The sequence below is a fragment of the Leuresthes tenuis genome, unplaced genomic scaffold (genome assembly GCF_036924035.1).
Source record: "Leuresthes tenuis unplaced genomic scaffold, fLeuTen1.0.hap1 SCAF_13, whole genome shotgun sequence".
Classification (NCBI taxonomy): domain Eukaryota; kingdom Metazoa; phylum Chordata; class Actinopteri; order Atheriniformes; family Atherinopsidae; genus Leuresthes; species Leuresthes tenuis.
Window position 1 is genome coordinate 14,264,951 of NW_027325367.1, and position 21,447 is coordinate 14,286,397.

Genomic DNA, 21,447 nt, shown 5'->3' on the forward strand with positions numbered 1-21,447 from the left:
TGTGCTCAAGATGTTTTAAGGGACCTGCTACATCTTTACATAACACCCAGGCCCAGATCATCCCCGACTGCATCCATCCAGAGCATCGTGTAGCACATCAACTATTGTTAGATGAAACAGCACGAGAAGTTGCTTTCATGCCTTTCTGAGCCCACTGGTAATGTTTCTCTGTGCAACTCGACTTGGGGATGGTCAGAACAGCCCGAATCAAACAGACTGCGCACTGAGCAGTTCTTTTTCTCCAAAAACCCCAAAGTTTCAAACACTCGCTTTGCTACTCATCAGTAACTTTTTAAAAGCTGCCCTTGTCATGCCATTTATTTGTCTCAGTGACACGTTCCTCAATAAATTTGTCGGAGTTTTGAATAACACCTCAACGATTTTGCCAAATGTCAGTGGCTGCTGTTAGTCTTCCATGTCGTTGCACAGTTTCATTATTCTTTTTTTCATATCGGAAAGCTCTCTGCGCCTCATCACACTGCAACAGAACTACAATTAGCCTGATAAAATGGATCCCCCTTCTTTATGAAGAGTTCTGCTTCGAGATCACTTGGCAAACTAAACAACGCCGTTTGTGATAACAGTTAATGAGAAAATGGGCAAGAACACTCACTGAAAAATTAAATGTTTACTTAAATGCCATGATGTGTGTAATAACCAGGAAGGCAGTGTGGTTTCTTTGCAGCCTTAGCTGAACTTTGAGGTTCCTCGTCAGGTGTCTTGTGCACAGTACAAACCTGCAGCCATGAGGTCCCGACAGTGGATGTAAGAAGCCTTGAAGTCCAGACACTGGAGCGCTTGCTCCGCCAGCAGGGTCAGAACTTGGCCTTTTCGCGTGGACTCATCTCCTCCTGGGATTCAGACACATATATTCATTTAAACTGGCAAAGTGAGATCCAGCACACAGAAATTAAAGTCTTTTGAAAATGTTATTGTTCGTTCTTGAGAAAAGGGAGTATGGCCAAGATAAACAGCGATCTAACAATGCTGCTTATGACAGAAAACAGATAAATCTTTTCATAAATCGTCATCTGGCTGTGCTAAAACAGGCGTGAGGCTGGAGCACAAGGATGTCCACACATATAAGCTGCATCACACTCAGGCTTTGGGACTACATGTTAATCCCCATCAACAATGAATGAGCTTATTGTCATGTTTGTTCACCTCAAAAGACACAGTACTAAAAATGAAAATACTGCTGCTAAAAGGGGATAAATCAAAACTGAAATCTTCGAATTTGTGGGAATGGGGGCAGTATTAACATTCATTGGGTGGCTCAGGACAACCTTTGATCTCTGTACAAGCTCAGTAAACAAAAGGGAGAGGACAGAACGATCAAACGCGGCACGGGCAGAAACGCAGCTTCTGAGCAAACTTGTGCACTCAGGATCAAAGAACAGATACTGAGATGAAGAAATGCGATGCGTCGGTTTGGTCTGTGCTTGCGTTTGTGTGTGTGTGTTTGCGTGCTTGGAGAGTGAGTGACAGCTAGAAATGCTGTGTTTACTGAGGGGGGAGGGACGAGAGGTGTTTGTCAAATATTTTCAGGGTGACTGGTGAAAGAATGTCTTCAAAAGCTGTCAAGACCTCAATATAAAGGAGGTTTGTGTGTGTGTGTGAGCGCATGTTCGTGTGTGTGTGGGCGCGTGTTCGTGTGTCTGTGGGCGCGTGTTCGTGTGTGTGGGCGCGTGTTGTATGGCAGCAACCCATCTTTCTCAATCAAAACATTCCCTGGCATTTATTTTAAGACGATCTAAATCAGACATATTGGAAATCCAGTTGAAATCTTTACCCGTCCCTGATGGCTCAATCAATACCGGAGATGAAAAGATGAGAAATGTCAGTAGAACAACAAATAGAAAACACAACTTAATAAGCTTTGACTACAACACAGTCACCTAAACACTCCTAATTGGATTGCTGCCATGACCTTTCGCATGTCAGGATAATTCAGAAAATTTTGAGTATCATAATAATCGATTTATTCAAACAAAACAATCTTTGTCATACCTCCAGCTCATATACTAAATGACTCACAGAGCAGTTCTGTAAAGGCAGGAACCCAGCCCCCGGGGTTTTTAACCGGTGTGCTGGTGATACTTGCATTAAAAATTCAACAGTAAGCCCCAGAGCTATGCACCCTTCAAAAGGCTCCCTCCTGCATTTATTTATTTAAAAAAAAAAGAAATGTTTATTCCTCCTCTCATCTCCCTTTGCCTCCTTTTTTCTGAAACCACACGTAGAGAGCGTCCCGCTGACAGAATGCGAGCGGCACAGACACAGAAATGTCACAAGGCCGGTTAGCGGGTCTCCTTTAGCTGGTGACAGGCTCCAGAGTGAGAAGAGAGGGGGAAAAGTTAAGAGGCATGGGGCAAAATAAAGACATCACAAGACAGACAGACGCTCAAGAGTAAAGCTTGGGTTTTGGGAGTGGAAGAACAATAAATGGGGAGACAGAAATGTTTATGCAATTTGAAGAAAAAAAAGAAAAGAATCGAGGATGACATCTTTGTCTTGCCCCTAGTGTTGAAATGTACTTCAGCATAAAGATAATAAGACACTGAAAGAGCCCTTGTGTTGACTTTAGTTTCCTCGAGGTAATCAAATCCACATGCAAAAATGCATCCAGCGAGGTTCCTCATTTTTCACTTACTGAACTGATTGCATTACTGGTCGATGTGTTGCAGTATATACTGTTCTGCAGCTTGTCTTCCCAATTGGGAGATATGAAAGCTCAGATCAAACTGTAAGAAATTTAATTCAAAAGGAGGAAAGCCATTTCTGGAATCACTGGAAGAGCCCTGATGTAAACATTGCTCCAGCCGAAAGAGTGTTAACACAGTAGAACTTACAGAAAGTCAATATGAGTTGATATAGAGAAAGACAGGCGTAGAAATGGGAGAAATCTAAAGCTACCATAATCTTGAAGAAATTCAATCTGTTTACTAAAACTACAGTAGATTAGGCTTGCTGGGAGCTCTTCTGACAAGGTTTATAGGTATGTTGCATCAAGAGCAGAGTCTTTCTTTCACAAAAAAACCCAAATTATTGAATGTAAATGCATCAAAGTGTGTTCTTTGGATTAGGTCTCATTGTTCAGTCCGAGTACCCAACTGGTGATTACAGCAAAGAATGTTAAGTGGGTAACGGTCAAAGTCCATCACATTTTAAAAATCTAAATATGGGGTTAACAGCATTGAAGCAGCTGAAAATCCTGATTAAAAACGGTTATATTCAGATGAATGCCCCTGACCAGCCTAACCCAGCTTTCAAAGATGGAACAGTACTTTTATCCGGGAGATTTTTCAAGCAGCATGATGAAATAAACAGAGCTTCAAAGAGTTTGCCAGGTACTAGCAAAGAACAAGGTGCAACGTACTACGACACTAAACTACAGAAAAAGGTGCCAACTCCTAACAGGAAGATTGACCGGAAGAATAGTCACAAAAATTATCACAAAATAATGCAGTCGAGTCAGCTTATAGGTATAAACGGACTGTCATATCAAGACAACTTCCCTCTTCACAAAGTGATAATATCTGGCACCAAATGACCTTGTACCGAATCCATCTCTGACGATCAAAACACATGAAACTTGAGTGCACAAAAAGGTTTGGAGAGCACTCAAAGTTAGGTCTATGCTAACTGAAATTTGCTTGCTCCTTCAGTATGTGATTACGTGCACTTGAGTACAGATTTTCCTCAAAATGCTTCTGCACCTTTCATGAAGATTTATTTCCTTGTTGTGCGAGAACCGTCAAACCTGCTGAAAGCGCCCATGCGTGCATCCGTCTACATGCAGCCGTGTCATGGAACTGCCTCCGCAGCAGCCTTGTTTGTTTAAAATGCACTCAAACACATTTCAAGGTGTGCAAATTCACAAGAAAAGAGACGAGGAGAGGTCACAGGCGTGTGGTGGTGTGTGACTACCTGACACTCGGAGAAGTGAGGCCACGTTGAGCAGAGTGGCGGACTGCTTGTAGGCTGTGGAGCAGTGGGCGATGCACTCCTCTATGAGAGACAGACGATCGGATCGCAGCCGTGCTGAAGGGAAGACAAGGAAGGGAGATGGGAGGGGTGTCAGACTCCTTTGACTAATTACACTATTCAATCTGGAACAAGTACAACCGATGATAAAGCGATAGGAAATTATGTAGAGTGAATGATAAAGCAGCTGCTGTCATGATGTCAATAACAAAGTGCTGTATAATTCATACCAGCACAGCCCAACTCAATATTATGCCAGCGATATCACGGGTTGAAAATGTGCTTTATTTTTCTTGCAATAAAAAAAAAAAAAAAAAGGGAAGAAATTGTGGGGAAAAAAAACATTTCAATCTACTAATCAGTAACTTTTTTTTAATTCTCAAAACGGTAAAGATTAATCTATCAAAATATCACATACTCTGTCAATGTTGTTAATACATTAATTAGTCATTCAGGTAATAAACTTAAAAAGGATAACTGAACAGTTTAAATCTAGAGTGAATCTCATCTCGCATCCAATCGCAGTTTGGGGGGAGTTGGAGAGTCTTGAGCAACCATGAAAATGTTGAGGAGATTCAACTGAAAACCAGCCAAACAGAATTTTCCACAGCTGACACGTCTTCTCGTTTTGCCATAACCGTGATCGTCAGTAAGCTGGAGGGTTTGTTCATGCTGCCCATGTGACTTGGACCTATTAAGTCAGGGACTTCACGGTTGCCGAGGCGCAAAAGCATGACTCACTGGAGGTGCACAGATCCATCTGTCCATAAAGGACAAGCTGCCGACGAATGCAGCTTCTTCACAGTGTTGTTGGGATATATGACAAATTTATCAATCGATACTTTCTAATTTGTCAGTAATGAATGCCGATCTCTGCTATTGTGTAGGGTTCGCCTGTAAACCTTGTCTGCTGTTCCACGGTACAAATAAGAGGCTGCATATTACTAACTACACCTGGGTAACACCCTAACCCTGATTTACTGATAAAAATCATGTGAAAGTCAGCTTTTCTCATTCATATGATAGCAAAGTTTTTTTGTTTTTTTTTACTCTCAGGCAGGATTCAAAGTTCATCCTAGTTCAAGATGCAAATACTCTCAATTTTTTTTTCTCCAGGCAGGAGAACTGAAACTTGAGAAATGGCATGTTTAGAGTCATGGTAGGCCTCATTGAAATCTCTGCAACTCCCTTGAAGACCTTTAAGTCTTGGCATCACTTTGGGCGAGGCCTCGAGGGAATTCTGCGTAGGGTGATGTGTATGAAGCGTCGCCTAAGGCTGTGTGGGAAGGCTGGGAGAAACAGCCTAAGATGGATTACTTGGTGTTCAAATCCTTCTGCTTCATACTTGTGTGTGTTTTTCCGTGAGTGGTAATGTACAGGGGGGAATAGCTTTTACTTTGTAAGAAAAATAATGTGCTTTTGTGTCGTCTTTTTTCCCAAGAGTAGAGTACCTGCATGTCCTTGAGTCAGTACAAATAAACGGTACAAGTGCATCATGAGGAATGCAGAACTGTGGAGCAGGACTTGTCTTGAGCACTAAAAGTAGACGTTAGACAGTAATCACTGACCCATATGTCACCGAAAAACAGTCATTCGAGTTCCCTCTTTCCTACAACTCCGTTTCATTTATTTTCACAAGGTTTTCTTCCTCTTTTCAATTTCTTCAAAGGCTTTATTCTGTTTTCACTCTGTAAATGGAAGAGGTGAGGAGAAAGAGCAGGCTAAAAAGGAGTGGGATGGCAGTGAGAAATGGCAGGTTACGGCTCTCTCTGTAACAGTAGTTTTGTGCGGGCAGTTCACTTTGATGAGGACCGTGAAGACCAGACGTGGAGGGGGCCGAGGTCATATGGGGAAACAACACCTCGGCACAGAGGTCAGGCGCTGATGAGCTGTGCTGGTTCATTCTGGCTCCACTGTTTCCTTTAACGGAGAATAATGGCAGGAAACCACTGTGGTGGGATACCGCATGGGACCAGAAAAGGTACGAAAGAAAGAGCATGAAGATGAATACAGATCGATCAAGTTCAGCTGGAGCAGAAAATTCTAAATGTGCGAGTGTGTGTATGCAGGTGTGAGGGTGTGTGTTTGGGACATGTGCAGACCTAACACTTCAACCCTAATTAGGTCATCAGGCAGATGTTGTTTGCTCAACAGTTGCTCCATAAATAACCATATATTTAGATAGAATGGTAAGAGGGAGTAACGCCTGGAAATTGACAGCAGGGAGAAAGACAGGCTGGATGGTTTATGTGCATCCTTGCAAGATATACATGTTGCATTTATATATTGCAGGGTTTTAAATGCTTTTGAACGAATGACTCCGACATGGCGTGTCTATCATGTGCTACCTTCAAGAGGCAGGACACGAACATTGAAGTCTTCCAGCTGGCCGAGTGCACTGATGAGGTCCAGTTCCTCTTGAATGGCCGGAGGACAGTCTGTGATGAGCTGAAGACACGCCCTGACAAAAACAAACAGGTCAGCAGAACTCACGTGAAACAGACAGTATCCCCTTACTCAATTTTAAGGTCTTATGTGAAACAACAATAAGAATAATGATAATCATCATAAACCCGCTTTTAAAATAATGTAATTCCAGCCTCAGATGAACATCCATTCATCGCACATTACACTGTGACATCATCTATTTAACAAAAACTAAGCCAAAATGCAGAAGTAGTGTTTGGTTTTCAAGCGTGGTGCTGTGCATTGTGACCAAACATCTGTCAAAAGGACACTGTTCCCGAAATCTTGCGGTTTGTTCAGATGCAAATTTGCAAAGCTAAGCTGAGCTGCCATGCTCTTTTTAGAGAGAAGAGGCTTCGTCCTGGTAACATTGGGATCACAAGTCTAGAGAACTATACATGCGTAGCGCATAAAAAGTTAAATAATTACAGACTTTCCATTTACTCAAACAGTACTGCAGAATAAGACTATTAAGAAGGAAAAACTGATTTGATTGCTGGACAAATTAAGTGGGAGAGGGGGACTTAATGGATTTTGGTATGCGTTTAAGACCATTAAGCCTAAAGTTTGCTAAGTTTTAGTGCACTTGGAAATGTGACGATGCTTCTAAAATGGATTTATTTACAAAGTCTAGACTAATTTGGACGGATCTACAAACAGGGAGTTTTCTCTTGCAATACAATCCACACTCATTACCCTTAATAGGATTATGCAGCCCTTAGAATATGCTACAGAAGTGAGTGTGCCTCTTTAAAAACAAGGCAGGTATATGTACACACACACGCGCAGCAAGGCGAAACCCATAAACGTTGGGAACACAGGCAAAAAGAAGAAAGCATTTAGAGCGCAACTCATTAGCATTTACATAAATCCCAGTTAAAACAACAGCTTAGAGAGAAGATCTGACACTTGAGCTGAGTGAAGAGGTTTGGACTCGTCCTTGGTATAGACGTTCAACAAAAACAAAAAAAATAAACAAAAAAATCCCACAAACAGGCCTGCAGTTCTTTAACACTCACTCTGGAGCAGCGTCACATAATCTCAATCAGCACAATGAGACAAATCCATAGCAAAAAAAAACAAAAAAACAGTGTGACTCGGGTGTTTAGTCGACCCTACACAGCTTCCCCTTCTTTTTGAGCAGGGCTGGTGTTCTTGCCAGGAAGCAAAAGACTGATCCTGACGAGGATGAGAGCAGAGGAAAGGGTTGTGGATGGGCAGATGAGAGACACAAGAGGACGTGCTGATTATGGACTCATGCTGTGAAGTATCTGCAGGTGTGTGTGTGTGTCTGTGTTGGCATGAGAAAAAACACAAGTTAACATTTTCTTAGTGGTTATCAATGAAACTCAGAGGCAGAGACATTGACTTTCTTTTGACTAAACCAAGGTGTGTAACTGAAAATGAACAGCAGTTTACTGACCAAATCATCATTCTTTCACTTTCTTCCTTTCCATCACATTTTAGCACAAGCTCTCCTTCTCAGCAAAAACCCTTTGGTGTGAGTTTGCTCAAAACTCAAAAGACATCCTTTTCTGACAAAATTCTAATGGCTGCTTTTCTGCCTTCAACATAACAGACGGCATGTTGCTTAAACTGATCTTGAAGTTCAAAAGAACATAAAAACAAAACTTAAAGTCAAAAATTGCTCACAGATCTGGACCCCAGACTGACCAGTCAAGCATACACACCCTGTGCCTTTGAAGTCACACTTTGGCAAGTGGTTGAGAATGAGGTGTTGCATTGTCCTGCTAAAACAACCCAAGAATTCCTGAGAAAAGACGTTGCCTTGACTGGAGCATACAGTATGTCTCTCAAATATTCCAAAAAAGGCCTTTGCGTCACATATTTGCAAGTCATCCCTGTCATAGGCACTGATGCAACCCCCGTAGCGTAACAAATGCTGGCTTTTGCAACATTCGCTGACAACGGCGTGAATGGTCTTTCCTATCTTTGACATGTCCCACAAAAATAGACGAAACATGTGACCATCTGACCAAAAAACCCTTGCCCGATGTCTTTCTGTCAATCTGAGAGGAGCTTGTGACCAAAACACTCCACAGCATGTCCTCACGGAGGTGATGGAAGGCTTCCTCCTTGGTTAATACAGTTTCACTTTACATACTTGGATGCAGAGGTGGACTCGGAGAGAAAATGGCTTTCCAAAGGCAGCCCGTATGACTAAAGTGATCATGGTGGCATGAGAGTTTCTAACGCAGTGCCACCTGGGGTCTTAAAGGCCAAAGACTACATCCATTCCTTTGTGTGGATGAGCATCTCTGTCTCCGTGTTTCTGCAATACTGTCAACCAATTCAACTGTAGGCTGGGACCTCCCATGTTATTCTAAGGGACCCTCTTTGTCCTTCAGTAAAGGCTTTCCACTGACCATTTATGACACAAACAGGTACAGTTTTTGTATCTGCCCAAGTGTGTGTGTCTTGGGAATGTGGTACACAGGACAAACTGTGCATCAGTGGAGCAGTTACTCTGATCTAAAGGACAGTCGGTCTGTATGGACTATTAATTTTAAAGTAATTGGCAGATGTTCAGACGCCGCTCTCTGCCTTCGTTCATACACAACAAACACGTGAACACAAATGCACACACAGAGGGAGCATTACAATGGATGATGTTTGTCCAGGGGAGGGGGGTCTTTTTGTATTAGTTACTATAAATGAATGATGACCCAATTACTGTCCCACTTCCCCTCTAGGAGCAGACAGTAAGGTTAGACATCCACCATCCACTTCACTCACAAGAGACTTCATGTGATGTACAACAGAGGATGAAATGAAAGCAGTCACCTTCATATTGTTGGTGGTCAGTCACATGAGTGCAAAAACATGCACCTTTCCACACAGTGTAAACACTTGGACAAAGAAGGGCTCTTTACCATCATTTTACGTGAATGTCATGTCCAACGCCGAGTTATGACTTATGAAATTAGACTCCAAATAAGAATAAGACCTATATAGAAGTGAGCATCAGCAATAAGCTTTAAAATATTCAAAAAGATCCCCTGATGTATGGATATACATTTCCCAGCTCACCTTGCCAGGCCCATGCAGGGGTCTGTTAGAGCTTTGGAGGAGTTGAAGTACTCTCTGGCAGCAGACAACACCAATTCCACGCTCTTCTCGTAGGCCACCCTCCGAGCATAACCTTTTCCCCGGAAAGACAAGCTCACAGGAATATCCTGACTGACCTGGAAACGTTGATACGAATGTAGAGATCAATAAGAAAGAAAAATGAATTATGAGCGGGTTCATGTTTGGAGAACCTGGCGGGCAGTGCGAGTGGGACTCTGTGAGGGAGAGTCTTATTCAATATACCTTGGAGCAATGCATGAGCTGCCCTGCCAGGCGTATGTTCTCCACGCGGCTGGAGCACAGCAGGGACTCAACAAAAACCTGCAGCAGTCAGGAAATAAAATGAGATATTATGCAGAAAGAATTGTTTTACAAACCGCAAAGATAAGGTGCATTGTACAATATCTCAACTCCAAATCCAAGTTTTTAGAGGTGGAAACTGTGTCCTACGTGAGAATCATGCATCAAGGGGACATTATAGGTGCAAACAGTAAATACAGAGAATTTATCATATGAAATGAGGTGCTCAGTTTAGTCCAAATATTCAAATAATGTGGGTTTGCAGTTGTGTTGTGATACCTGATGACATCTCTCTGGTTTTAGACAAGTATAAACGTTCTTCTGCATATCAAGCAAGTCCTGCAAAAGATCTCGCCACACCGTCTCGCTTACTGGAGGGATTCTGATCACACAGAAACGCACAAATGTTCAACGAGATCCTGACAGACGTTTGTCAGCCATACGTTCACAAATGTCCTCCTTACTTGCGGCCAGTGTGGCGGCACAGTTTGATCATTAGCTGGTGGGCCTCCTCTTCGCTGTTCTGGCTGTTCTTTACGAAAAAGATGGGCACCTGGAGGCTGTGTTTCTCTAGAACCTCCACCACACTGTCGAGTATAAGCACAGATGCACAGATATGATGAAGAGACGCAGAGTAACCAATATATTCAAATAACCTTAGAAGGCAGAAATACACGTTATTTAATGCCAACTTACCTTGTCCTCTCAGTTACCTTACATCCATGAATTTTCTTGAAAAAATAGAATTGGAAAATTCTTTCTGTTGTCGTAGGGCCTTGCAAAATCCTAGAACTCCACTCCACTCATCTTTTCAGTTAAAAACTGTCGTTCCTGCACCAATTGCCCATTGCAATTATTTGAAATTTGTAGTTACCATCCACAAAACCCTTGAGATATTTTACAACTAAATGCTGAAGTACTTAAATGCCTAAGAACCCATAATAACTGCAAGAAAAATTGCAACAGTTTTCACTCTCTTGCTACCACATTTAGATTTTCTGTAGTAGTACTGTTCTATCCTGTAGTTATTTTGTCTTGCATAAGACGGTGACTGCCATGGATGCCGCTACATAAATCTTCAGAGCAAGAAACACGATGGGTATTGTAGAAAAATAAGGTTGTTGCCTTCAGGTCTAAAACATGAAGCCCGTGCTGAACAGCACTGAACTTGCATTTTTTTTTCTTTTTCTAACGTCTAACTGCAGTTGAAAAAGAAAAAAAAAAAAAAGCTGCCAAGCTGCATCAGGCTCATTTCCAAAAGCTGCTTTGGAGCGAGTAAGTAAAGCGGTGTGGAGTTAGCAGTTGGCAGTTCAGTTAAAGTCAGGTAGTCGCTAACCTGAAACAAAACTCTGAAGAAGAAGAAACCGCCAAAACCAGTCGCCTGGTATACTATGAGGGAAAAATGGAGCGGGGTCTTCAGGAATTTCTTTCAGCAGAATATGCTGAGTTTTTTTTTTTTTTAATACCTACAATAGTCAGGTTTGTTGTTTGTAAGCACAAGCTGCTGATAGCTCAGGTGATCAGTCGTGCTCAGTATTTTCGAACAGAACATTTTTCTCCCCCGTGCCACAACAATTTTTCCAAAACAAAGCAAAATGGCCCCTTAAGGGCACATAAAAACACCTTAAGTCAACTTTTCTAAAGTAAACAGATGGAAACCCTTCAAAAGCCTTGATGGAGTTACTAGTTTCTCAACTTTTTCAATACAGCATAATGTTCATTTCGTTATTTATGGCTTGATTTAGATCAAATAGAAGCAATCAGGGTGGCCTTTAGGATAGGACCATCTTGTGTTCACAGTCTGGGAAGTCCATGGGAGAGTTTCCACATTCAGTCACATCCATTGTTCGCTCTGTGAACTTAGCTTCAAACATGAGCCTACAAACCAAGGAATGACACCGCAGAGGCTATATGCATCCATCTTATTCAGTCTGTGTGGAAACAAATATATTCTCAGGTATTATTTTAAAATGAAAGATTTTTTTTATTAGGGATGCATTACTTATTGTCGCTGGAAGCCCCGCCCCCACAAAGAAACAGCCAAAAGGAGATAAATCAGTAGGCATCACAGTAGGAAAAGCCAAAATAGAGGAAGAAGAAACATGGCAAACTAAAATCAGAACAATCCACAGGAGAAAGACACAAGTGGGTGAGTTCTAAGCTGTTCGTTATCTTGGCAGCCAAGAGTCATTTGCAAGACACAGTGCAGATGGAGAAAGCGCAGTGCAAAACAGAGGAGCAACATGATAAACTGCATGTCAAAAAAGACAACACCTATTTGTAAGTGTGTGTTCGCGTGCATCGAGGAGCTTGTGAATGCAAACTGTGTTACGTGACCAAGGGAGAGGGAGAGAGAGAGCGGGTGCTGGTAAGGGATTATCATGGCAACCCCCCGTCTCAACAGGGTCGTGCTGCTACAGATGTTCAGTCTCGGCTGCAACTCATTACCATAGTAAACAGGTGCCTGTGTATATGTGTGTGCTGGTGCCTATACTTTATGTCTGAAAGGGCGAGACAGACAACAAGCTCTGAAATTTACAACCGTGTGTGTGTGTGTGTGTGTGTGTGTGTGTGTGTGTGTGTGTGTCTGTGTGTGTGTGTGTGTGTGTGTGTGTGTGTGGGAGTGTCGGCATTTTTCCTGTGCATACATTAACGTGGCAGCGAGTGGCAGCTGAAAACAGCTTCAGCTCTGGAGGTGCTCCGAGAGCAGACACTTTGCCTTTGCTGCCTGATTCATCTGAATGTGTGTGAGAGTCATGCTGCCTCAGTGTGGCATGCATTTGAACACATTTTCCAAGCTCCCCGAGGTGTGTTTGTGGATGGGTGTGTGTGTGCCTACATGTAAATATGTGTAAAGTATAAACTGAACCCTAACACTGGCTTTCCTTTTGCTGCTGCCTCCTCAGCATCATCATCATCATCTATACTCCTATTCCCTTCAGGCTCCTGTCCTCCCCCTGCCTTTATCCTTATTCCCTGTACCTCCTCCTCATCAGCACTGCTCTATATAGAAGTTCATCCTGAGGAGAAGGATGGAGAAAGGAAAAAAAAAAGATCCTACAACAGAGATAATGCCGGAGGCTCTTTAAACCTCTTGGGACAGACAGAAGTCCTTTGATATTTAGTAAGTGATGGCGTTGACTGTGCATGCTTGTCTCTTCATCTTCTCTGTGTTCTCCATCAAGTCCATAATGACAAAGAACATAATAAGATTTCCCAAGCAATGCGCCACTAATCACAGAAACTAAGAATCTGCTTTTGTCAACACTTTAAAATGTCGTGTAAACAGCAAAGATGTGAGGGAGAAGAGCCGATGTGAATCTTTGTTTTGCTCAACAGCTTCAAGCCCAAAGAAATCAAATTCAAGCCATTAGAAAAAGGAGCTAGAAGCAAAATCTCCAGTTTTTAAAGACTGGAAGCAGCTCCTGTTCAGTTTGAACATGTAGGTCCTGCTGATCAGGAGGGTGGGAAAGCACAAAAGGAGATTACTAGCAAATGTTGCTACGCTATACCTGAGGTGCTTCTCCAGTTGGTCCACCCGGTCATGGAGTGATGCAGTGATCCCCGTCTCTGGCCTGTAAAATAACAAAAACATGCCTAAACTCAGAAAAAGTACTTAAAGTAAACAAAGTGGAACATAAAATAGGAAATAACTTGCATAATTATGGGATACACACTCTTTAAGTGTATACCTGTGTCTGTGTGTCAAGGATAGTACGGTATATAGTATGGTAGAGAGTGTGTGTGTGTGTGTGTGTGTGTGTGTGTGTGTGTGTGTGTGTGTGGCCTACCACTGTGAGATTGTACCCATTCACCTCTAAAAATAAAACCTCATGTTGCTTTGCCTTGAGGCAAAGCCTTCTGGGTCAGACAGGCCTGTCCTCACAAGAGGACTGACCAAGAGGAAGTAATCCTGTTTGTGTGCATGAGTGTGTCAAGGAGCGGGCTTTGTTTGTTTTTTTTTGTTTTTTTTTTTAACCACAGACAAACTAAACCTTGACCTTTCAATCCCCTTCTCCTCAGCTCAGACTGTACCATTCCGTTTCATACCCTCATTCCATTTCTCTCCCTGACTCACCCTCTAATACCTTGTTCATTTCTGCATTTCATGCTCTCTGGTGGAGGCACCATTACATTATTTAAAATTGAATTGTACTGCAGTATTATCTTAGAGGGAATCGTGGATGGATGTTTTATACAAACGAACAAAAAAAAACATTTGAACAGACTCTGGATCATGTGTGACCTGAATTATCTGGTGCAGTTTGTGCACCTTTACTTAGTCTGGTGTCCTTGGCGTAAAACTGGGGCATCATTTATTCTTTGGCATGGGCTGAGTTAGTCCTTTTTCCCCTTTTTTGGCCAGCTGGATCAGAGCCAACAGAGGGCCAGTTTTTTGGGGTTTTTTTTAAGCTACCTAAAATTATACCACTGAAATAAATGAATGTCATTTTTCATCGCCGTTAGTAACAGTGACAAAATTCCAGCGACAGCTGATGATGCTCCAAATATACACCCAAATCATTTCTATATACATCTATTAGACATTTGTGTAAAACTTTTGTAATAATACAATTTTGTAAGGATGTTGCCCTCCAAATTCTAATTATGCCCTTCCTTGAGTTACAGTGGACTTTTGTGACAATTTTGAAGAAAATCCCCCCCCGAGGCTTTCTTGGGATTTCTCGTCCATGAAATTCTGAAGGAGAAATCTAAGACACAATGCCTCCGGCCACAGCTGTCACTGCCCTAGAGGCAAAAAAAGGACACCTGCAGTCCACTTGTTCAGTTTAGTACAACAATACACCCTGGTTGTTCCCAACCAATTCCATAATATCTTGCTTTATTGCAGTTATCCCCCACTGGGAGTGTGTGGCAGAAAGGCATACAACCACAGCAGGGTGCAACACAGTGCAACTAAAATGAGACAGATGAAACGAGCACGACTTCAAAACTTCAAAAGTCACGACTGCTTCCATGCAGCCATTTGTCAAGAAGAAATCAGCTTTTTTTTTTAAGAAATTCAATTTTACAATCTAAATATGAGTAATTCTAATTAATTTCAACTATTCCAACACTCGACAGGACAGCTTCATCAATGATATGACTTTTTGCTCCCCCCCCCCCATCCCTACATCTTTTAACATCGACCCTCGCTTAAATGCACTACATACCCATTCTGAATAAGCAGGGCATTGAAGGAACTGGTCCCCTTGCCATATGCATTAAAATGTGTTCAGGAAGAGAGACCAATAGTTATGTATATAAAATACTGCAAGGACTGCAGCATGGCTAGCTGATAGCTCTTCAGGGAACAAGTTAAGCATACGAGAGAAAAGGAGGGGAAAATAAAGGTGCAACGGCAGGGAAACAGAAACTGGGGTGGTAATTAGGTTTATTTACAGTTGCAAAGAGAATCGGAAGGCTGGAGGGAAAGGAAAGAGGTGGTAGGGTTGGGATCTATGTATTTCTATGGGCCAGGCAGTGGGGGACCGCGTTACCAGCCTGATATCACAGTTTACATAATCAAAATGTAAATCAGTGTCGTCATTTAGCGGAGAAGATGATATATGCCCATTTGACTTTGTCTGCCTCTGTACAATCATGTGTGTGTGAGTGTGTGTGTGCGTGTGTGGGTGTGTGTGTGTGTGTGCGTGTGTGCGTGTGTGTATGTGCGTGTGTGTGTGTCTGACCCGAAGCCCCTCTGAGGCAGACACTCAAGGATGTCATAACAGAGGCTGAGCTGGTCGTCTCTCTCGCAGCTGTAGATGCACTCCATGGCCACTTCCATCAGCTGGTCAGGGTCCCCAATGATCTTCTGCTGGCACTATAAAAGATACAAGAGTCACTGTGTGAATTTGCATCATTACTCGACTGACTGCTGCTACTCTGTATATAAAACTCAAGTACTGCATTAGTTTGGGGGATTTCTTCCTTTAGAGCACATGTGTGTGTGTGTGATTCATCTTTTCCAATACCCCACAGACCTGTCCTTGGCTGTGCCCTTATGGTGTCATAAATATAACATTTACAGCGCAGGGCCATGACACTGGCCCTGACATCACACACAAAAAGGACGGTGTGCGTGTGTGGCTGGATTTCCCGTTGGCTCCATTTATGATCCCCCACTACTCTTGTGCGTTTGCTGGGATACTTGCGTCAGGTTTGGAGTGCTGGAAAATGATGAGCGGCAGGGTGAGGTCCTGCTGGGCCAGGCTGACCAGATACTCTGCGAGCAGAGATTTAGCAGCATCCTCTCTCTGTCCCTCACAGCGGTGCAGGAATGGCACCATCCACTGGAAGGCATCTTTCACGTAGCTCTCGGTGCTGGACTGGAAGCAGAAAGAGACAGAAAAGACAATTACCGTCAAACATGGTTCACATAGAGCCACGCAGAACCACCTGCTGCACAGTCCACAGTCTATCAGACCGTCAACACATTTTCAATATACACTTTTTCCTACAAATACTGACCAAAATCCTAAAAAAACAACGGTTTTATCTTTTGGGATACATCACTTTTGAGGAGTTTCTTATAATACAGTAGCTGAACACTAAACAGGGATTGCATGTATCCAAAAACAAAAGACGTGCTGTCTTGTCAACAGCAGCTTGAAATTAAACAAAAACTAGAGCTTGTGCATTTTGTGGCAAGCAGTTTTTAATCCAGCTTAGAAAAATAGCCGTATTAAAAACACTTATCTCACAAGAACACAAGAAATAGTTATTCAAGCTGTTATCTCCTCTCAGTTGGACTATAGTAACTCACTGTATGTGGGGCTAACTTCTCCAAAATGCAATTAGTTTAGAATGCAAACTTCAAATTGGCATAAAGAAAAAGGGACCACATCACTCCAGCCTTTCATGGCTTAGCTCCATTGTACATTCCTGATATATTAACCCCTCTCTCCACTATCAAATTAATTTGGTCATCCTCAAACATCAGACACCACAGGTTTTCGTAATCTGTTGATCGCTTTCTTTGGTAAATGTGCACAGCTGACCGATGCCCATAGCAGTGGACGGGAACGGTAGAAGCTGTGGTTGAGAAGGAATCCTCAGACTCGTGCAGCGATATTTAGGTAAATATTTCACAGTACTAGAAAGGCTCTTTGGTGGTTTAAAAAGCATTTAGGAATTGTGATACTTTCCAAAGGGGTGTTACTAAGTGCCCTAAAGATCATTTTCCTTTTGGCTGTTTTGAGACTATAAACGATCCTCCGTGGCTTTACAGTCTCAACTGTTTCCGTTTCTTCCTGCGGTCCTTGACCGACTCCATGATGTTGACATCAAGGCAGCACCACGATCTGAAGGACTCTCTGTTCTTCTCGCTTCAAGCAATAACGTAGATCTATACGACTCTAGCTGTGTGTGTCAGGTCATATCATGCTGCTGAATAAATTTTGCTCTAATCAGATGTCTCCTTGAAGATGTTGTGCGATTAACACTAATTCAAACATCTCAAGACTGCATTTGAGTGCGTTGAGCAAAGTTTACTTCGGCGTGATGTTTTTATTTTCTGTTCCATTTAAATGTTTTGTTGTTTTTCTTTTTTAGAACGTCGAAAAAGAGCACTTCAACTTGCATTTGCATGAAATTGTGCTATGCAATTAAACCTCAACTTGAACTATAATTGCTGCAGTTTGTGGGTAGAGCTATGGTAGAGCTATGGTCTGCACAGATGCATGCCATGTTCGTGCATGGCCTCGGACTCACCTTGTGACAGCCCTGACTCAGGATGTACGAATGAGAGAATTCAGGAAAAATAATGATAAAGAAAATTAAATATATATATACACTCGGATGTTAAATACAAAGTTGTACACCCACGCACAAGTATTTTCTCGATGCGGTGCTGTGTCTCCGAGTAAGAAAGACATCAGACACAAGCAGAGGGGGAGATTTAATCTTGTGAGTTCAGTAAACATACACACACACACACACAGTGCCCAAAGGGAGTTCCAGTCAAACAGCATGTATTAGCGCAGTCAACAACATTTGCTGGCTTCCTGCCTGTATGGCGCATCCTACTGGCAGTGGTCCTCATAGGCCAAAGCTGGCAGTTATTAGCTACAATTTAGAGGACAGCTCATATCATGTACTCCAAGGGGACTTGTAACTGCACAACCTGCAGCATAATAGCTTTCATTGCTCTCCTGCTGAAGTTGGAAGACAAGTTTGCAGGAATTCCGAGCCATGATTTAATATGTTTTCAAACTGGGAAACTTTTTGTTTTGTTGCAATCAGCACACATTCTGTTCATTGAAAGCAGCGGTCAAGAACAATGAAGTTACTGCACAGAGGAGCAAGTTGAGTGGCTTATTTGAACGGAAAGTGAACACATGCTTAACAACACAAAGCAGCACAAAACATGTACTTATACTTAATTATTTCACAGGGATTTGGTCAAAACTATTAGTATAATATAGATAATGACACAATCGCAAGAGTATTTTCCCAGTACTGCATAGAGGGAGAGTCACAGTAACAAGATCATCACCCACGCATTGCAAACAGCTCTGTATCAGAGATCATTCATTCATTTTATGGCATGAAGAATGTAATTTTTTAGCCAACATTTGATTTCACAGTTCATTATGGGGGGAAAAAAAAAAGGCCCACAGTGAAAATGTCACTTACATTTTTCATAAGCAGGCGGAGTTTGTCAATGTCGCTGAGCTGCTGCAAATCTTGTAGCGTCAGACTCAAGTCACACGATGTCTCATAGACGAGTGTTTCCATGGTGACCAAGTCATCACACAAGAGCTCCAGGCCTGGGATCTTCCTCTCCTTCGCCAGACGCACCAACGACAGCGCACAGTCCACCTGATGGACCGGGAGCGAGGAGCAAATGAGGGAGGAGAAAAAAGCAAAGTGATGAGCAAAGCAGTTTTCAGTAGAACGGGTCACATGTCAAATAACACCCTTCCATCACCAACTCTTTAATGAATAGCATGCCGAATAGTTTCAGGTGACTAGCATTAACTAAAAGTCAACTACTGTAAACTGAAATGTTTCGATTATCGATCCTTCTATTCAGATAGCGACAAGGCAGCTAACAGAAAACATTAACCGTGATATGAAACATTTACAATTCGGTTTAGGCTTGCCAGAAAAACAAATAAATAAATCAGCTAATCAGTTATCTAACAGCTACTACTTATGCAGAGACAGTTAACGAGCCTCGTGATAAATACGGGCAGCATCATTTCCACAAATCATATTTACTGGCCAACAAATTAGATGCTTATCTAAGACAACGCGCCATGAATTTTAATTCAATATGCATATGGGGAAAATATATATAAGGAAGAGATTACACTTCTTCAGTATAAAAACATTATTTTTGCAGGTAACACAGAGGGAAGACAGAATACAGCATATTCATAGACTGTCAAAGCTTCAAACAGACGTGCGCCAGTGTTTCATTGCAGTCAGTTATTCCACGAGGCCAGCATACAAAAGCTAAGAGCAGATACATCTGAAGTCTCATTTACACAGGAGAAGATAACACTCTCCCTCCACTGACTTTGTATTTCTTAAAGGTGACTAATCATAACTTTGTCTGATAGCAAAGAATGAAAACTATGGGATACTGATACTGAGTATCTGCATGTGCTGCAGGCAATCTGTCGCCATTGAACTTACAATGTTTAAAACAACAATAAATAAGTATCAGATAAAAATATCAAAATGATTTAAAAGAAAAACTGTCCCCACTGGAGTCGCTTTGCTTCATGAATTGTCATGTTTTTATTACCTCACAATGAACCACCGGTATTGTTCAGAGGCCAAACAAAGAGGGAAAGGGAGCAAAAGGGACATCATGTAAAATTCTTCACTGATTGGCTAAAAACTGTGAGTGGAATATTATTCATGTCCAATTCCCTGGAGGTTCAAAAAATGATCCATTGTCAGCAAGAGTGAGGACCTGGGTCATCTGTTACAGGTTAATGGGGGAGAAAAAAAGGAAAGCCTCAAAACATCAGAGTAGGGAGAAAATTCAAAGGTGTTCTGTGGTCGAGTTCGAATGGTTACACACTGCTCCTTTAAAATATATCCAGATTTCAGTCTTGAGCAACGATGTCCCTGTTGCTGGAGCATTCCGACTATAATAAAACGTAGCATTAGCTTTTTTAAACAGGTAGCCAACCCATTTAAAAAAAGCCTTTGGCTAGTTACAAGAGTTTTGGTTCATGTTCTAGCCCTTATTTAGATATTGTGCAGCCAGCAGTTATCAATTCTGAACCGAACTGAGACACAAAATTCTACAACAATTACCCAACAATATCACAGCCAATCCCAGACCAAATAATACCCATCAGTCTTGACTAATGTCCAATCATTAGTATTTCTACAATAAAAAAAGAGAGATTTAGATTTCCTGCTGCTTAGATTGATAAAACTCCATTCAAATGAGCAACCAATCAATATAGGACCACCCATATGCTGGCAGTGCGCTTGGCCAATCGATGCTCAACCACCTGTGGAAGTTGGCCAATCAATAATAGATGCCACTGGGCCGCCTGGGTGATGATTGCTTTCTCTCCACCTTTAAGAGAAGTACTCAGGATCTATCTTCTTCTGATAAACATGCACATAAACATATTGCTACTTTCTCATCTTCAGCTAACCTCGACGCATTTTTCACTGAATAAATAACTGCATGCATTCTCTTGGTGTATTTACACTGTTACAAACATATGCATTCACCAAAAAAAAAAAAAAGAAAGAAAAAATCCCCACGACTCAGAGCTAGAGCAATTAGATACAACAAGAGGGAGAGGTCTATTGATTTAACTGTGAGGAAAGATCCTCCCCATCCTCTCCATCCCTCCCTCTTACGCCTCCCTGCTCTCCAGAGATACATTCCCCAGCTAACTACAGACAATTCAGATGTTAAAATCTCACACTTTTTAATTATGAACTTGTCTCCCTCCCCCTCTCCCCATCATTGTCTGCGCTGTAACAAGTCCTTGCTCTCATTCTCGCTCCCTCTCTGTGTCGGCTCCCTCTCATCAACCCAGCAGATTTCGCTGGAGTCTTCACTGTAATTTTCCGACTCAATTGGAGCCTCCTTTGTCTCTGCTGCCAGTTCAATCTCAGACCTCTTTGAGACATCATTTACACATATTCTTTTCAACTCGGTTCAATTTTTTTTTTTTTATCATCTTCTTCTCTTCACTTTCTTCCCACCTCCTAATGGAACTCTGTAACACTGACCCTAGCTGTCCTCCATCTGAACTCCCTGCCTGACACCCCTTTACACCCCCCCCCCCTTTTTTTTAGAATTCTTCATTTCTACACCCTCACCCACCTATAACTGGAGATTTTCTTTCACCCAGACAGATATTTCCTGTACATTACCTTCTTTTATTCAACTCAACATCTCTCAACACTGGCCTCTCCTCTTTTTGAGTTTGTAATACACCAACCTAACCAGGGAATCTTGCACTGGCCCAACACTCATCTCCTTTTCTTTCTTTGAAAGGGTGCTTACATCCTGTGCTTTTTCGAGCTGGTGTCTCTCTCTCTCTCTCTCTCTCTCTCTCTCTCTCTCTCTCTCTCTCTCTCTCCCCCTCTCTCTCTCTCTCTCTGAGTCAT

At 42.1% G+C, this 21,447-nt stretch overlaps 1 protein-coding gene across 1 annotated transcript in view; it reads right to left on the reverse strand.

The window, feature by feature from the left end:
- Positions 1-21,447, reverse strand: part of nbas (NBAS subunit of NRZ tethering complex) — a 157,834-nt gene that overhangs the window by 93,570 nt on the left and 42,817 nt on the right. Inside the window, exons 24-34 of the mRNA XM_072362003.1 lie at positions 18,484-18,669; positions 16,002-16,175; positions 15,537-15,670; positions 13,356-13,418; positions 10,308-10,430; positions 10,123-10,225; positions 9,787-9,864; positions 9,505-9,659; positions 6,336-6,448; positions 3,931-4,044; positions 738-851 (exon numbers count right to left, since the gene is read on the reverse strand). Of these exons, the coding sequence (XP_072218104.1) occupies positions 738-851; positions 3,931-4,044; positions 6,336-6,448; positions 9,505-9,659; positions 9,787-9,864; positions 10,123-10,225; positions 10,308-10,430; positions 13,356-13,418; positions 15,537-15,670; positions 16,002-16,175; positions 18,484-18,669 (1,357 nt within the window). The remainder of the gene's footprint in view (positions 1-737; positions 852-3,930; positions 4,045-6,335; positions 6,449-9,504; positions 9,660-9,786; positions 9,865-10,122; positions 10,226-10,307; positions 10,431-13,355; positions 13,419-15,536; positions 15,671-16,001; positions 16,176-18,483; positions 18,670-21,447) is intronic.